Consider the following 19,127-nt stretch of genomic DNA (forward strand, 5'->3'; position numbering starts at 1 on the left):
GGACAAGGCGTCATTTTACCTCTTTGACACCAAGTACCTGAATCGAAAAGCGCATGCCACGACTAGAAAAAAAAATACACGAGCATTTCCAACCAGACAGCAATAGTTGAAAACGATTCTTGGCGTGACACTGCTGGTGTGTATGAAATAGATCGGGTAAATTGAGCAGAATCAGAAATCATTTTGAACACCTGTGCTTGGAAACATCTACAGGTGTCTGTACGGGACAGCGACGAACTGCACCTGCACTCTTGGTGGGGGAGCCCGAGCTCAACTTCAGCCAGTGTGACCTGCGCGTCCGAACCAGGCCGACCGTGACTGAAGAGAAGGAAGGAAACAAAAACAACAAATTTAGAGAGAGAGATAAATAGTGAGACTCCCTCCGGAGAAGAGAAGGAAGACCCGGCCCCTGGCGTGATTGTGTGTGAGAGAGAGAGGGGGAGAGAGAGAGAGCGAGCGTTTAAAGCCGGCACAGGCATGATGTCGTACATTAAGCAGCCTCATTACGCCGTGAACGGGTTAACTCTGTCCGGCCCGGGCATGGACCTGCTACATTCCGCTGTCGGATACCCGAGTAAGTCTTCTTTTTCTTACTAAAATCTGTTAATATCATGACTGGTAGATATAGTAACTATAGTTTCTGTTACAATTGTGTTATGTGCGCCTCAAGGACAGTAACACAGTATTAGCGTACAATGGAACTATCGTTCTTTGCTTTACCCACATCATTATTCCTTATTCATGCTGTAGATTACAATGGAATGAAAATAGTTATGTCTAGGTCTCTGTGAACACATGACACACCTTTGCCCATTCTTATTCAGCGCACAGTTAATAAAGGTTCTCTTTATTGCGGGTGCCCAGCCACTTTTTGCGAACTCTTAACCTCCAGAAAAAAATGGGCTTGATTGGTTTCTCTCTCGACATGATCCTGGTGAATAATACACTAGTAGCCTGACTTCAAGCGATCGATCGAGTACTGCAAAACACCGCAATAATATTGTGTGTTTTTTTAAGAGAGTGTCACAGAGTGACACAGAGTGTTCACAGAGGCAATAGGTTTCCAGCGCTGGCCGCTTTTTTGCCGCAAGGTTTTGTGATTCTGACATTGAAAATAGACCACACGACTTCCTACGCGTATTCACTGCAGATGCACCTGAAGTGCATCGTTTCCAGCTCTTTTGGGTAAAGAGTACAACTAACTTACAACAATGCTCATTTTTATAGGCAATTTTTCATTATCTGTCAATTAACACATGCTTGCAATATGTTCGTGAAGTGTTAGCGCACAACATATATCCATGCATACGGGCGTCCGTGTGTATGTGTGTGTGTGTGTGCGCGTGCGTGCGTGCGTGCGTATGGGAGTGTGTGTGTGTGTGTGTGTGTGTGTGTATGTGTGTGTGTGTGTAAGAGCAGGACATGATGTCCACAAGACAAGAGATTTTGACAAGCAGCGAGTTGGAAGGACGGGACTGAACATCAGTATTGTGAAGCTGAGATGGTAGTTCACAAAGTTTTAAGATTTTTTTTTTTTTTTTGCATTTTATAAACGTTACAACTTTACAAAGAAAATATTTTGTTATCACCATCTATTTCCACGAGCCGTTTTCCGGTTTAAAACAGTTTCTCCTCACAAGCAGAATAGCAGACCTGTTCAACGCGGTCGATCTGTTTAAGGAGCAGGACACCGTCATGAACACCTATTCACCTCATAACCACTCAGTTTAGAATAAACCACTTACAAGAAGCAATATCATAACGATGTAACATAAAGTTAGCATACACTCAACAATATAGCACTGATCATTTTTCAGCCACCAAAAGACGCCAGTGCTCTGTTCTTCACATAGGCTATATATAGGCCTATTACAACAAAGTTTACTATCCTGTCAGAAGGGCATAGTGTCGGAGTGACATTTATAGTCCACTATGGGGTAGATAAAATGCTTTCCCTTGAAAGCAAAATCTATTCCGAATCCAGAAACCCAATTTACAGCATTATCACTACAATTCACACCCTTCTTTCATGAATTAAACATATTTCACATTAAATAATGGAATATGCATTTATTCGTTCATGAATTTATCCAGTTTGTTAAATCCAAATTACTTCGTATTTTCAACAACGTTTTCATTTTTTGTACAGTAATACTTTAATGCTGAACTTTCGAAACTGTTGTCGCTTATGTGCTACGAAATTTGATTGTATCGAAAACAGTCCACAAACGAGCTGTTTCATCGCAGTCAAAAAGAATTTTGCTTGACGTACTATTGTAGTACAGGTGAAGGCATAAATGTGTGTGTGTGTGCGCGCGTGCGGTTGTTTGTTCTAATAACAATATCGGTTTTCCTTTTGTATTTGATCAAACGTGCTAAATTAGGTTATGATGTCTTAGGGTTAACCACACCCCCTTTCCCAGCCATTCCACACAACAATCTTTTTCAAATATTCACAAACAATTTTAAGTAAATTTTGAAAAGCGATGGGTTCACTCGTACTGGATTTAAATAAATAAAATCTTACAGGAAACACTAAAACTGTTTTTGAAAAAGAATATGTATACATGTGTATATTGAGTTTATTTTGAGGAAATGGGGAAATATGGATGGTTTTGCGTCCACTTGGAAGGTTCGCTTTTCACATTAACCGGTAGTTAAACTTATGGACATTTAAACCAAAATGACTAAAGTATTACCACAGGAGATGTTATATTTGTTATGTGATGTCAAAATGTCAAAACCAATATTTTTATGACCATATTTTATTTTCATCACGTTTCTACAGGACCTCCAGTGTGCTTTGCTGTTAACACTGAGAAACTAATTAAAGCAAATACTGAATTTTTTGTTTTTTACATAACATGTTTCGTTACTTTAACTGAACCCCGAACTCATTGTCTCATGAAGGAGAGACAGCCCTTTAAACGTGTTATTCACAATTAAGGACAAAGCGCATGACGGAAAATGGAATCGGGGCATTGTGGGTGCCATCACATGAACCCTCTCGCCTCATGTGAATCATTCAAATAAATAGTAAAACCATACAATATATTATCTAATATAATATAGCAATACCCGCGCTTCACGTTGAAAAATTCCATCATAATTTAATCAAAGCATAAAGCAGTTGAATCAACTGTAGATAATTTTACCTTTTTCTTAACTTCAGGTGTATATTTCCAGCCCCTTAATTCCTGAATTATCTGCAATAAAAATGTGTACCATGTGGCAAAAAGTAACACTGCCCCATATTCAATATCAAACATTAAGATTAAACCTCTTTGTGCTTTAATCCAGCACTCTGAACTGTCACTGCTGCAGACACAGCAAAAATACAATGTCCCTGTACCACCTGACTGGGTCACCCTCCATTCCTTTCAAAATTTCAGCAGGTGGAGATTTATTCATATTTACCTCATATTTCCCTCTGTGTCTTTACACATCAATGTCATCATTTGTTTTTATTGTTGTTGTCCTTTTATTGTCTACTGAACATTTTAAAAAATATAATGGACTCTGAAATAGCAAAACGGGCTTTTACACACAAAAAATGTCTGTAATCTTCTTCAGGGCATCTTTCCTCAACTGCAGGGAGGAATTTTAATCCAAGTTCACTTTGTGCCTGTGAATATAGCTGGAAACGATGTGCTCAGACAGAGGGAGAGAGAGAGAGAGGGTGGATAGATGCAGGCCCAGCACTCAGGCTCTGTTCCCTGTTCTCTCAGATACCCCCCGAAAGCAGCGGCGGGAGAGGACCACCTTCACCCGCGCCCAGCTCGACATCCTGGAGGCGCTGTTCGCCAAGACGCGCTACCCTGACATCTTCATGAGGGAGGAGGTGGCCCTAAAAATCAACCTGCCCGAGTCCCGTGTGCAGGTGAGGGGTGGAGGGGGGGGAGCAGTGACAAGCCCTGACACACACCAGAGGGGCCCTGTTACAGACACTCTGTCTTGGTTTACATCACATTTCTGTATCTGATGGAAATGCACTGAGACTTGTAAGTATGAGGGTCATTTTAATATATGAATGAAACCTGCTGACCTGTAGTGGTGACGTTACAGTGATTTAACTCACGGCTCCTTGTGTGCATTCATGATTATGTTTTACATTCATCTGCTCAGACAATGTCGGTCTGAAATGTATTGCTTCTGTATGATCTATTAATATAGTCAGATATTTGCTAAAAGAGGTAGGCTTAGGTACCTTCCTCAAGAGCGCAACAGCAGTGCCCCGCTTGGGAACTGAACATGTAACCTTTGGGTTAGAAGACTTGCTCTTCAATACTGCACCACGCTCCTGAACAATACAATGCTGTAATGAGCCGTGCCTAGGTGTGTGCAGGTGACCATAGCGTTCTTTCTCGCCTCAGGTGTGGTTCAAGAACCGCCGTGCAAAGTGCCGCCAACAGCAGCAGCAGAGCAGCGGCCAGTCCAAGCCCCGTCCGCCCAAAAAGAAGGCCTCCCCAGCCCGGGAGGCTAGTTCCGAGCCCAGCGCCAACACCAACGGGCCCTACAGCCCGGCACCCCCGCCCCCGGGGACGGCCATCACCCCGAGCTCCAGCAGCGCCAGCGCCACCGTGTCCATCTGGAGCCCCGCCTCCATCTCCCCGCTTCCGGACCCCCTGTCCGCCTCCACCACGCCCTGCATGCAGCGCTCCACCGCCTACCCCATGACCTACACCCAGGCCCCCGCCTACAGCCAGAGCTATGCCGGCTCGTCCTCCTACTTCACCGGCCTGGACTGCAGCTCCTACCTCTCCCCCATGCACCCGCAGCTGTCTGCCACCGGGGGCGCCCTCAGCCCCATCACCGCCTCCTCCATGGGCGGTCCCCTGAGCCAGTCTCCGGCCTCGCTGTCCTCGCAGGGCTACACCACCGCCTCCCTGGGCTTCGGCGCAGTCGACTGCCTGGACTACAAGGACCAAGCTGCCTCCTGGAAGCTCAACTTCAACGCGGCAGACTGCCTGGACTACAAAGACCAGAACTCGTGGAAGTTCCAGGTCTTGTAGAGAAGAGGAGGTGAGGTGTGGGGTGAGGGGGGGGGGGGGACCGAGAGAGTAAGCAAAGAAGAAAAGAACGACTGAACAAAAAATTCAGAAGACTTGTGAAGGTTGACGAGTTCAAGAGCACCATAGACTGAGTAACTTTCTTTGAAAAGATTTGGTTTTATATAATTGAGTGTAAAGAGTAAAAATACTCCCTAAAGCCTGACTATATGATTTCTATAATATGAAAACTGCTGACATAGCTTGACTATGGGCAAATGCATCATTGACAATGAATTTTTGGTTGGTGAGGACAGTCAGTCAGGTGTTTTATGGGAGATGAATGGTGTAATAAAAATGTTTACAACAGGTAAGACACATCAAAATAAACAGACTTAAAAGAGTCTTTAAAGGATTTTTAAAAAAAAAGACTTAAATTGATATTAAATACAACAACATGGAAGCAAAGTCCAGAAATATATTTTCTAAACAAAATTGTTTAAAATTAGGTTCTTTTTTTATAGATTAGACAGATCGTATCTGTAATCTGAAGATCCATTCTGGGTTCCCAAGATTTCTGAAAATTTGTAGCAGAAAATAAACAGTTTTTGATGAAGGAATTACACTTGTATGAAATAACATTTTCGTGTAACAAAAATAGAAAAGCAAGGAAAACAAGGACTAAAGAACTTAAGCCCTCCGGCCGCTGCATGTTTATAGCTTGCATATCTTGATTAGGAAGCTGATTTCAAAACGAGGACGTTTTTCATGAAAACCTAAATGAGCAATCTGAAGTCCTGATAGTGGTATTTTGACGTATAATAATACCTGGGAAAAGACAGCAGTTTTGTATTTAGTCGCGTTGAATGGACTGAACGTTCACAGTATTTACAGTAGACATGCAAACTGCGGGAGTAGGACAGGACTGAGACAAACGCTTTCAAAAGGCCAGTCTCTGCCGCGTTCACCTTCATTCACTCATCATTTTAAATCTCTCTACGACCTTTTGATATTTTTCTGATCTTCCGATTTCATTACTCCCGTTGGTCTTTGTCTGGTTTGTTTTTGATATGAAGCTGCTTTTCATGATCATAAACTGATACAGCTGTGAGCCAAATGTACAGACACAGGCACGTGCATGGAGGCGGGGGGTGGGGGGTGTTTTGGGGGGGGGGGGGGGGATCCAGTCGTCCACACGTTAAAACGAGAGTGGACTCAAGAGGGCAAAACGCTGACAAAATGGACTTCGGGACAGACTGGCACTGAGAACACAGTTACTGCACTACTGTGTCGCCCTGGACAGGGACAGACTCCAGAGATGCTGGAGGAAGGAGTTGCAAAGCATTCTGGGATTAACATGGAGGACAAAGGGGCACCTTTAAAAGCTCCCATCCCGTTCTTTGTTTCTTTGATCCTGCCAGTGCTTAAAAACTCAACTTACCCTTAATGACTTAAGTAACCCTGCTGCCGAACACCGTATTTATGAAGTATTTGCTAGAGAAAAGATTACAATGGAAAGGGAAGGGAAAAGCCAAGGTTGCTTTACCCTTGCACAGAATGTGTGTAGTTTCTCTGAGTGACTACCAGCAAATGAGTGAGGGGTACCATTATGTATTAATGTATTATTTAATCTTTTTTAGACTTTAACATTTTCATGTTACTTTAAAATTGTGAGTCCTTTGGAGTAAAATTGTGATCATTTGTTTGAAGTTAATATTATTATCATTATCATTGCTATCATTATTATTAATATTCTACAACTATCATTAATATTACTATTACTTTTTTGTTTGTTTCATTTTGTAAATATTAAACTTGACTTGAAAAATGCAATCATGTTTGGTACCAACAATGTTACACAGACAAACACCATACACAACGGAACAGAGCATGTCTTTCTTAATGTCTAGAAAACTGCCAACTTTTTATTTTTCTGTTTTCTGATTTCTAATCTTTCTTTCTGATCACTATTTTTCAAACTCAGGGGTTTAAATAATAAATATAGTGATGCTAGGTAACGATGCTGTATATGGCTGTCAATCAGTCTTATTAAAATTGTTTTCAACGCTTGTCCTGATACGAATGACTGCTCTTTATCTTTCACTCCCATGATGTGTTTGTTTTTTCATGACAGTAGATTCTGGTAGTTTATGATATTTTGAGAAATTAAAAAAAAACTGAGGAAAGGTCAATGGAGTTAGTGTGTTTCATAGTCATGATATAGGTGACTGGTACCCTACATGACTGGAGCTTAATGAGATACTGTGACAGCAAGTGGAGACAACGATTCTGATTGATGTTTTAAACACCCCAACTTCTACAAATGTGCCACACACACCTTTAAGGTATGTTCATATTGCTTTGGAACATACAAAATCTTTCATCATGATTTGTGGAAAAATCCTTTCCAATACAGTGAATTGTGATGAATTTGAGTTTTGTTTTATTGGTCTCATCCTTATGTAGACCCATTGCCTGTTCCACCTGTTCCAGAATATCCAGAATGGCCTGGGAAAGTTGTCTCTTCGCTCTGTTCACACGGGCCTACTTAGCACTAAAATAATGGTGAATATTGCACAATAGTGAGCTGATAGACACGCAAAGATACAGAGAACACTGATACCTTTCAATTTAGTGCCAAAATGTACTGCATTTTGGTGCAAACACATACGTCTCAAAATTGTTTTCTTACATGAAGGAACCAGAGCACACACCATATGGTGTCACACAATAAAATAGTATCCAACACATAATTAGATCTCAATTTGCCTTTTAGATTAACTCACCTAAACCATTCTGAAAATCTTAAAATCTGTGTCTGAAAATTTTATGTAAATCCAAAAAAGTACAAGTTTTTACTATAAGTATTTTTGCAGATAGAATTTTATTAATTGTCACTTCTCACTATTTCATGATAAACCACAAAAAGGAGAGGTCTCTTATTGGATTATTCATGAAATGTCTAATTTTCACTGAAAATGACATGCTGAGTGAACAATTTATGAAGGTTTGCATAATACACATGTTCTATTATACTGCTATAATATGTAAGTGAGAAGGAAAATGCACTGCGAATAAATGTTAGAAATCAGCAGTGGTTAACTGCTGTCATATGCATACTTTGATACTCTGAGGAACATGCCCTTCCTGTGATAAGCCTTGAGAAGGCATTCAGAGAGAGTGATATCTTTCTTTTTTCTACTACGACCAGTAGCATTCAAGCACTTGGCTAAACTGCACAACTTTTTCCTCACAACATCCAAGTTGTCTATTTTCAGATACGAGATTCATATTCAAATTTCATACAGCTTTTGTCCTGTGCAACGTTACACTGGATTGAGTGTCATATTACATGTGAGTCAAGAATGATTTTTATAAACAGATTAAAGATGTTTAATATAGGAATGATTCTGTGCTAGTGCTTTCCATCACTGTATGCAGTTGAGTCTTTTATCAGTTATTCTTATAAAACAGAGTGCACTGTATTTTGAGTTTCTTGTAGAGAATTCAGTGCTTTAGCAGTTCAGTAGAATACAACCCTTTCACCTCTTAGGCCAGGTTGCTTGCTGAAACGTATTTCACGTGAAATGGAATTAAAACAGTAATGACTGAAAGTTGGATAAAACTGAAACTAGCTTTATTCTCTATGAAAGTGTTCCTCCTTTAAAACAGCATGCAGATGAGAAAGCCATATTTTGTATGACTTCTCAACCTGAATAATATTGTCCCCAAAAATATGAACAACTTCCTAGACTGTGATGGTAGAATATATTTGCTATGCAGAAAAGTGGTAATAATAAATGGCCTCAGATGGGAAGGTATAATGTCGTCCAGTGACACTGTTGTCCCTTGCTGTAATCTGTGCAAAACGGGAAGCTGGAAGATGCTAAAATTTAGATAGGGCAGGGCAGAGATGAGTATATAGAGATTAGGGGTAAGCCTATGTGGCCCTATTGATAAAGTTCCAAGAAAAGCAATGGATAGAGTCAAATGAGAGAGAGGAAGATTATAATGCCATCAACTAGCACTGAAAGGTTCTTGTACTCAAAACTCATTTGTTTCTGTTGTTACCATGTAAGTCATGGCTTCCATATTCATGCTTTAATGCACTTTTTTAAACCAAAGCACATTTGGCCCCAGGGGTTATTAACCATGTGGAATGGATGTGGCTCATAGCTCTGAAAGAAATATAATGCCTGCCACTCACATCTAGGAGGAGCAAGGTTTTATAGATACTACTGATCAATAATATTTGCAGTTTCAAGCTTATGAACGCTGAACTTAAAGATTTAGCTGATTTCATGCCCTAGGCTAGCAGGCTTACTTATATAATTTCTGGACAGCCATGCACTTCAAGTAATGGCAAATATCATATTTCAATGTGTCTTTACCCTGAACATCAAGTTAGTCATGTTGTACATAAATTAACAGTCTGCAAAACAAAGTGATAAATGTATTAAACAGAGAAGAGAGAAAATAAACATGGAAAGACAGAGAAAGAGGAAGAGTTGGCGAGAGACAGCGCTTACTCCATCAGGCCTGCTGAATAATCCCTGAGTGTAACATATGGACTCTAAAGCACAGAGACAGAGCGGGAGACAGAGATACACTTAGGACTTAAAATATGATTCATTTCTTTTTCCTAATCCCTGGCAAACAAGCTGGCCACCAGGCTGTTCCGTAAATACTGTAATCATCGGGAGGGACAGCCAGGGAGAAAGGCCCTCCACTCCAATTTTCTTTTAATCGATTCCTAATCCCAGTTTCCCCACTAATTTTTCTTACAAAGAGGCAGAAGAATTAAATGAAAAAAAAAAGAAATCAAAATTCCCCAGTATAAACTAGACTATAATTTTTTGAAAAATGAATCTGAGTCACGTTAGCAGTAACGTAGGGGCCAGCTGTCTCGTGCTCTGCCGTTCTCCTCTGACCTCAAAAATATGGGAGCAATAGTGTACACGTAAAGCAATATACAAAATATGTTAAAAACTGGCACATAAACTCAAGCTGCTTCAGATCTAAATTACTTGCATGGACAAAACTCAATCTAAACACAATCACACAAGCATGCATACAGCTCGCAAGCTTAGTGCTGTCCCCTACGATGTAAAAGTGACTTCATTGAACTAAGCAGAAGGCGTGAGCGCATCTGCTCATCCACACTGTCTGCTTGCCTTAATTACTCTAGGTCTGAGGTAGTATGCACATAGCATGTGAACCTCAATAGGAAAAGATATTCCCCTGCACTCCTAGGGCCACGTTCAATTCATGGCCATACCCCTAACCCAGGGCCATGTTCAATTTAACACCAGTATGCTTTGCCGTATGTTTTTGTTGCTTACAAAACTTTACCATTGATATGCGTAACTGCTGATATCATACTGATTCTGTTACAGATTGAGAAAATGTAATACTTATTTCAATCTGTTGCCCAACTTTAAGGTCTGAATGCAGTGAGGTTACAGTCTAGACCTTAATGCTGGATGTCTGCATGTGTAGCTCTGTAAATCCATGATCATATCCAGTTATAGGAACATGAAGCCTTTAGCTTCTGTCACAGATTCACTTTGCAGGAGACAATCTGAAATGCTAAATGCTGCCATTAATTGTGTATCAGGGAAAGATGATTTGCGTGTGTCTGAAGTGGCTAGATGATAAATTCATATATTTTAACAATTGGAATTGTTTACAACTACTGTCCCCACAGTGTTAATCAATGGAAAAATACAGAATTTATAAAGAAAAGGTTTCAGTATATTTTCCCTTTTGTCAATATTTCCCCTTCTGTTTACATAAGAAAGAAAAGAGAAAACAGGCAGTTGCTTAGCATCAGTTCTCAGTACCTACTTTCATGATTGGTAAATGGCTGAAATATCCTGTGAACAAGTGGTTATAAATTCAGTCACCAACACAGAGAGAATGTGGGGGAAATGTATAAATTCAGAATTATCGGCCAGGCACTTGCCTTCTGTGCTTTTACAGTTGCTCCAGAGCCCAATCGAGCCCTCACAAACTGCTTCTCCCAACATTTTAGGTACATACAAGAGAATATTTTAAGTGCTATCTGTATGCCAAACAGATGAGACCCAGACATCCACACTGACAAGCAGTCTGAAAAAGATATCACTCCAGGTAAATCTATGCTATCACTCTGTTACATGGCCCTGGTATACACCTCTGTATATGTGGGTGTGTAGACTTCAGTACATAGCCATGGTATACCTGTCTGTATATCTCTGTAAATGTTCCTGGTATATAATTCTGTAAATGCTTCTGGAATGCAGCAGTAAAATCTTCAATCTCTGCCCTTACATACTAATTAACAGTAGCTGTCACTGCTGTACCCCATTCAAATGGCAGAAGTAGCAGTACCATTGTCTTACTGCTATAGGATCTTTGGGTTTGACAGTAAGCAAAAACGACAACAAGCAAATCCTAAATTAATAAATAACACCCACTGGCGAAAGTATGGTCTATTGTTCGACATGTCCTATCTGGTTGGTCAGCATTAATTCTATTTTAGATGTGCCTTGCAGCTGATAACCGCCAAGAGTATTAGTCACTGAAATCAAAACTAAAGAGAGGGGGTAAAAAGTTAAACCAACATGCTTGTGATACACATGATTTACACAGACCTCATCTAAATTGGAAACAGAGGCAGAGGCCTGACAGTGCCAGCCTCAACCATAACCCCGGTCCTAAGTAGTAAGATAAATACACTGCACCTGTATTGCTGTGTACCGATATTCATCAAAGTTAAGAAACACATGCAAAAAGGTCAATTTAGAAAGAAAGTTACAGTCAAAAGTAAAAGTTAATGTTAGACTTTAGGATTAATGCTTTCGTCCTCAATTGAGATTAGGGTTGGGATTAGAGTTTATTGACAAAATCTGCGTTGGATATACAGTCAGCATTAAGGTTAGGGTGACAATCACGGTCAGTGATAGAATTAGGGTTAAAGTCAGAATTAGGATGGAGGTTAAGGACACATGGGGAACTTATCAACCTCAGAACAGTGCTGGTCCAACACTGTTGGTTTACTGGACAGAGCAGACATCTAAAGAGTCCTCAGACAGTCTCTGTCTTCTGTCTCAGTTGTAACCCCATGTCTCCCTGTCTGTCTCTGTCCCTCGTCCCTACGTCCCCCTCTACCTCCTTCTTCCCGTCCTTCTTGCAGTTTGTTATTTTTACTGATCTAATTTAGAGAATGTCCCAATCCTCTTACTGTCGTGCCCCCTCAGCGCTTCACTAAGTGAATTAGTCGGGATTACAGTCTCCCTCGCTCTTCCTCTGGGCCTGCCTCTGCTGTCTCTCTCTCTTTCTCTCTCTCTCTCTCTCTGCAACCAGGATTACAGCCTTTTTTTTACTCCAGATGACAAATTGGTTCCAACATTACCCATGACAGCTGCCCCCACAACCTGGTGCATGCTGGGAAACTTTAATTAAACTCCGCCCCATGGTGGGCAAGGAAATAGAAACATCATCATAGTCATCGTCATCATTATCATCAAAAACAACATCAACAGAAAAACCGGGCAAGTGAAAAACAAAAAAAAAAAACGCACAAATAAACATTCTGCATTCAACATTCAAACATTACATTTCAAAATGAAAGCATTACCTTTCTTCTCACTTTAGGGGGCTTGTATTCAGCAACTGTTCGATAATATTTGCATCCTTTGTTCATGCATACAGTGGTTAGCCCACTGTATGCATGAACACAGGATGTAAATATTATCCCCCCACTCCAAACCTCAGAACTCTGTCGATTATCAGGTAATGTCCGCATGTTGTCTAACAGTCACATTGCTAAGTTTATAGAATCTCATTAATATCTACCCTGATAACTACATAGCTGCTTCTATTACGTCATTGCATACCTTTGAGGTGTCTCACATCTTTGGACAGAGTCGCACGTTGGAGCTAAAACTCTCAGGCATGCTATTTCAATCATCATGCGCACAAGCGTACAAATTTTAATTTTCTGTTTGGCATGTATTTCCCATTACATTGAGCATACATGCAACTGGGGTCCTCTCCCCCATTGCTTTAATCAGACGCTGCCTCATATTCAGAAAATGCAAGTGTTGCTTTTTTTTCATTTCGGTGATCACTGAAGTCGCCAAACTGTGACTGCGAGAGAAAAAGTCACAGCTGCAGCAACTGTGAGTCAAAGCTGAGAACATCCAGGGGTCAGTTCAGGAGAATCGCTGGATTAGAGGGAGAGCCCTTGCGAACTGCTTCGGGTGAATTTGTCTCAGCATCCTGAACAGTACCCAAACAGAGAGCTGTGTTACAGCTGTGGGGTCAGAACCGTCTAACCCCAAAATATCTTCACATGCATTTACAATGCCCTTATCGAGCAATACTGTGTTGATGATTGGATATGCATTTGGCGCTTGTTCTTATAGCAAAATTACAATATAATACATAAATACATGAAAATGAGAAGGAATATCTGATTGCATCAGAAACATTTTCAAATAAAAAAAGCATTTCTCATTTTCCTGTATAGTTCTCCTCAGAGAGCATATAATATGAAAAACTGGTCCTCACATTTCATTTTTAAACCTCACTTGTGGTTTTGTAAATCTTTGTGTCACATTTGGTGTCATTTAGGTGGGGTCCATTTGATCACTCGTCTCTCTGCAGAGAGAGCTGGTGCAGATCTATGGTCTTTTTAATTTCTTGAACGGCATTTAGGCAAAAATGAGGTAAATATAAATACTGCCCCACCCCCTGAAAACACATCCAAAATGTGAAAGAAGCACATCCTTGATGTGCCTCTGTGGTTCTCTCTTGATGCAGCAAAGCAGTTGAAGGTCAGATAACAGGAAAATGAGCCCCAAACCCATGAAGGTATAGTACAATGCCAATGAAAATCAGGCCCATTAGGGCATTAAATCAACCCCTTGTGTGTATAGAATCAATCACAAATTCTGACAGCAGCTTTGGGTAAGTGGATTATTTGGCCTATCTTTGAAGTTTTTATTTATAAATCACAAGTATTGTTTTAAGGTTTCTAAACTGAATAGGGACACATTGTCTCGGCTGTAATAATGTGAGATGTTGTGAACAATAACCCTCACCTGTCCCCAGAAACGCTTTGTTAATTGGTTCATTGTTTAAGTGTGTAAGGATCCTTGTCTTTCAATTGAACTTTATCCATTGCTGACCTCATGTCAACCAACTGCATTGTACAACAGGTTAGTTTGTCAGTTTGTATATGTTTGTAATTTTGCGAACAAACACCTGCTTAATTAGCCCTACCTGTGTAATTAAGGCTAGTTAAATGCAGGTGTGTGGTTCGACAGGGGAGACTCACTCTTTTTTCAGCACCTTGGCTTTGTGCTCTGTGTTCAAGGCTAGTTCCTGTTGTTTTGTAATGAATAATTTGTTGTTGTAAATTCTGCCCCTCTGTTCATTTTTGGGTGGGAAGCACTGGCCAGCTTCTCTACAGGTCCAGTCTTTTGATTGACTGGTTTTATGTCCCCCAATGTTTGAGCTAGGCATTCTATAGTAATGTGCTTCCCAGCATTAGCCTCCAGTCCTCAACCCAAAGCCATCCTGCTTCATTATTGTGATGCCTACCATGATGTCAGTCAGTCCAGTTAGCATGTCTTTGTTATAATTGCGTCCTGTTAAATTTGATGGAGTTACCTGAACAGTTCACCTTGTCACAAACCAGCCTGCTTTCAGGACAGCAGGTGTTCCAGGCCAGCGCATGAACAGGACAACACGTCTTCCAAAATCCCCTCATTGGGAACAGCTAAAACAGCCACACTTTGACAGGTGGATTCCACTCCCGAGTGACAATATCTATGTGTTGAAAAAAGGGGAAAGCCGGTGAGTAATTTGTGTTGTACATATCATGTCATATTTATCCAAAACATACAGAGAGCGCAAATCATCACTTGCAATGAACACCTAAAACAATAAACAAATGCATTCTCAATACTCTATCAACAAAGTCAGCCAATCAGAGCAGCATAAATAAGTCAGACTGGTGATGCCACACCAGGTCCCTGCAAATCTCCCAGGTGTAATGTGGGGACATCTGGAGCCGTACCCAAGGTAATCACAGCCCTGCTGCACAGGTACACGGGCAGTGACTGTTGCTATGGACCTTGTGCCTCTGAACATCATAAACAGTCTACAGGAATAATCCACTCTGAGTGGGAGTGGGAGACTGACAGCAGGGAAAGATGGAGGTGGGAGGCCATATGGCTATGATGAAATAAAAAACAAACAAATGGATGAATTCGAAGGAAAATGATGAAACAAGAACAAAGAGACAAGGGTGAGAGACAGGATTGCATCATATCTGGGAGGGCGGGGGAAATTACAATCACAAACCCCCATGTACACACACACACACACACACACACACACAGCAAAATATTTGATGGCACAGTATAATTATTCATATTATGATTATTGTTATGATTATTAACAACAATAATTTGTATTTCATCATTTATAATCATGCAAGTAGTCCTAATGTGATTAAAAAGATAACATTGCGCTGTGTATGATACATGTAAAATGAGTATACTGTAAACAAACATGCTTAGCTACATAGTGAAATCCCTATCTGTTTGCACTCTCTCCCTCCCTCCATCTATTTCCCCTTTGCCCTCCTTCCCTCTGTCTCCTCTATTTCCCCCTCCTGCCACTCTCTTCTGCCCCAACATCAATCTCCCTCCCTCTCTCCTCCCCCCTCCCTCACTCTAAATAATTCCACTGCACTAGCATCTTCCTAATCCACTGTTGACCTCAATCCAATGATGTAATGGGTCATGTGACCTGAGAGAGGGGTATGGGGAGGTAATGTGGGGAAACAAGTCTTAATCTGTGCAGCAGGACCGGAGTGAACCAATCATACATGAGGAGAGCAGGCCTGCCGGGTGCAGGCGGGGTGCTGCCATTTAGTTTCACGATATCTGAGGGGAGTGTTTCCTCTTTTAACATGCTGTTAACATCGTCTTCTCATTACGGCTGTGGCTCGCTCTTGTTAGAGCCTCTCTGTCACGTTGGTTCATCAACAGTTTTAAAGAGTTAAATATACAAATTGCCCTGGTGAGAGGAAAAAGGGGTTCTGAGGCTGTCAGGGTGCAGCTTGTGTGAGACTGGACCTGAGATGTGGGCGTGAGGGGCACGCTGAGGGATTGCATGGGGTCACCTCTGAATGTCCAAGAGGGGACAGCCTACTCTCCACACCGTGGCTGCAGATGAAGCTCCATTTTAAGTTTCCCTCACGGTGAAAACTGCAGTTTAAATCCGCCTCATCTCTGCGACTATCCCAACAATGGCGGCAGTAAAAATAGACATGGCGTAATTCAATCCTTTCAGCGTTATATCTGTAGCAGTGCTATAGTTCCAGCTTCAGGGCAGGTGTGGCTACAGGTAAGGGCAGGAGAGGTCGGCTCATGGCCCAGAATAGAGTTTTAATCTGCCGTGGCTCCGGCACTATCCTGAAACTGCTAACAGCAACCATGGACACTTGGTCACCTATCCTTCTGTATATTCATCTATGTTGCTTGCTAGATGCCCTCACTCAGGGGAAGTTACGTAGCTCACATTTCACATGTTGTTTTTCACAAACCCAGTTCAATAAGCACTACGTAAAGAGGATTGGAGTTATGCTACATTACTATGCCAATACAAATTAAAGCGAAAATAATGTTAAATTCAATTCTTATAATCCTTGCCATGACGTCCTGTTACATGAACACAACGTATAGGAAATCATAATCACAGTTTATTTATTGAGCACGATATCAACCCTGAGAGTAAAAAGAGAAAAATAATGGGTTGAAACATGTTAGCATGCTACTTAAACACAATTGAAACAGCATGAATTGCATATTGTACATGAATGCTTGTATTTGTACTTGTGCAAGTATGTGTGTTTCTGGAGCTTGAGGAAATTTATTGTATTAATACATTCATTAAGTGTGATATCATACGCCATGATGAAGATTAATATGAGAACTGAAAACAATAAAAATACTTTGTGGATTCATAATGATGGCCATTTTCATGGTTTTCTGCTCATGCTGATGTTATAAGTCTTATTAAGGAAGTGATGACAAGTGGAATTCATGATAAACTGAATCTCAAACATAATAGTCTGCTTGCATATTTGGGTTTCTTCATTAGTGGTACAAAGTCTGAGATAAAACTGGCTCATTAACTATTTGCTAAATTACAGACAATTCTGTTCAGATCTGAAACACACATCAAGTTGTATCAGTTATCAATTATTATATAATATCTCAGACCAATAATGATCAATTATTGTATAATATTGTCCAACTGTTTAAAAATATGAATGAATGAAATATAGTTATCACATAACAGAGGGATGTTTTACATTACATGAGAACTGTGTTGGAAGAATACCTTTTTAAATTATGAATTAAAATTTTAGAAGTAACATTTTTAAATTATTTTGCTTTACTTTAAGAGCCCTGGATTTTTCAAAGCATAATTCTTTCAAGGCTAAATAATTCCATTATTCCATAATTCCTTCAAGGCCAACTATATCACAGAATATCTGTGAAAGACTCACAGAAACACTAAAATATCCGATATGTGTTATCATTTACTAATGTTATTCAATATTTATAAACACTTCTACATAATTAGGCGAGTTTACACATAATTAGATTACATAATGGACAATTTCACATGAGGATTTTCTGAATAATTTGAATAATGTGAGCTGCAAAAGGAATCCTGGAATTATCTAGGCAATACAATAATCTTAAATAATAAATAAATCAGACTATAATATAATAGTACTGCCTACAATCACTGTCTACATGTATTATTTTTAGTACATTTTCTCAGAGATTCACAAGTGTTTTACTTTGAGAATCTTCCTTGTAGTGAAAAAAACAGCTAGAAGACAGGATTAAGACAGAAGCAGTCCCCGTTTCACACCAACACATTAATTGTTCACTATAATCTGCCTCTATGACATACATAAAAATGTCACAATTAGTATTTGTTTATGACATCCTCATTTACTGAGAGAAAGGCTGGGGAGTGAGAGCAAGAGTGAGAAAAATAAAAGAAATTCTGAAAATGCAACATGATTTTTCTCCATGGGATGTTTAAAACATATAAAGGGGAGCAGAAGAGGATTTGTTTATTTATCCTTTGAGTGTGTGCACTGTCTTTTTCACCCTGTATATAAACACCTGTCGTATAACCATGATGCACAAATATTTGTCCAGAGTTAATATCTTATGTATATTTGATTCAATCCCATGTTTGTGTAATCCTTTTTGTGAAAAACATTATTTCCAGCCTAGTGTTTATGAATGTAACCCCCACTTATGTGTCTATGGGAAAGTAGGGTTCAATTCCTTGTGATTTCCATGAACACATTAGGAGATACCTCCTGTAAATTTTTGCACACAAACACACACACACGCACACACACACACACATATATATATATATATATATATATAAATGTATTCATTGATACACGTGGTTAAACGCAGTAAAAGCAAACCGACAAGATAAACGATCTAACGTGCAAGTAATTGTCATACACATTCATACTTGTAAGTATCATTGCAAAGCAGCTTTTTACCAGAACTCTGCTGGTATACATTGACACTTTATAGTTAGGGGGTCTGGCTCAAAATTCCCTATGAGCTCATCTCTTCCTTCTTTGTATTTATAAAGGAAGATACTTTTGTGCATGTACCTGTTGGATATCAACTGAATCAAAAGGGTGACATTGTGGTGTACAGGTGAAGGAATTCAGGTTGCAGGTTTGATTTCAAACTAGGGCGCTGCTGTTGTACCCTTGAGTACTTAACCTGAGCTGCTGATGTATGTCTCCTCTGGTAAAAACAAATAAAATAAAAATGATAACAGAACAGACACTGTCAGGGCTGCAGCATTTCACAGAAAAAAACATTCTTACTGTGCAAGTGGCTTAGTTGGCAGCCTGTCATTCAGTAAGGAGCACTACCATTCAGTGAGGAACACTACCATTTCTAAACCTGCTTCCTCTAGTTACAGTGAAGACAGATAACTTTAATACAAGAGGAAGTCTTACATCATAATGATATTGTTGCTGCCAGACTGATCCTCATTGCATGGCCTAAGAATCAA

The 19,127-nt window shown here is 40.1% G+C and overlaps 1 protein-coding gene across 2 annotated transcripts; it reads left to right on the forward strand.

The window, feature by feature from the left end:
* Positions 1-477: 477 nt before the first annotated feature.
* Positions 478-5,012, forward strand: LOC118783314 (homeobox protein otx5-like). Of its 2 annotated transcripts, none has more exons than XM_036537114.1 (3): positions 478-592; positions 3,723-3,880; positions 4,374-5,012. In XM_036537114.1, the coding sequence occupies exons 1-3, from the start codon at positions 478-480 to the stop codon at positions 5,010-5,012; spliced, it is 912 nt and encodes a 303-aa protein (XP_036393007.1). The 2 variants fall into 2 exon arrangements, with proteins under 2 accessions (XP_036393007.1, XP_036393008.1); XM_036537115.1 differs by having other exon boundaries at positions 478-574; positions 3,729-3,880.
* The last annotated feature ends 14,115 nt before the right edge of the window (positions 5,013-19,127 follow it).

This window comes from Megalops cyprinoides, chromosome 9 (assembly GCF_013368585.1).
Source record: "Megalops cyprinoides isolate fMegCyp1 chromosome 9, fMegCyp1.pri, whole genome shotgun sequence".
NCBI classification, from domain to species: domain Eukaryota; kingdom Metazoa; phylum Chordata; class Actinopteri; order Elopiformes; family Megalopidae; genus Megalops; species Megalops cyprinoides.

What these genes read in the sequence shown, in the direction of transcription:
- LOC118783314 (XM_036537114.1), top strand. Translation starts at nt 478, where the DNA reads ATGATGTCGTACATTAAGCAGCCTCATTACGCCGTGAACGGGTTAACT. An exon ending in GAGTAAGTCTTCTTTTTCTT is followed by an intron (nt 593 to 3,722) that starts ACTAAAATCTGT and finishes TGTTCCCTGTTC; the next exon opens with TCTCAGATACCCCCCGAAAG. An exon ending in TGCCCGAGTCCCGTGTGCAG is followed by an intron (nt 3,881 to 4,373) that starts GTGAGGGGTGGA and finishes TTCTCGCCTCAG; the next exon opens with GTGTGGTTCAAGAACCGCCG.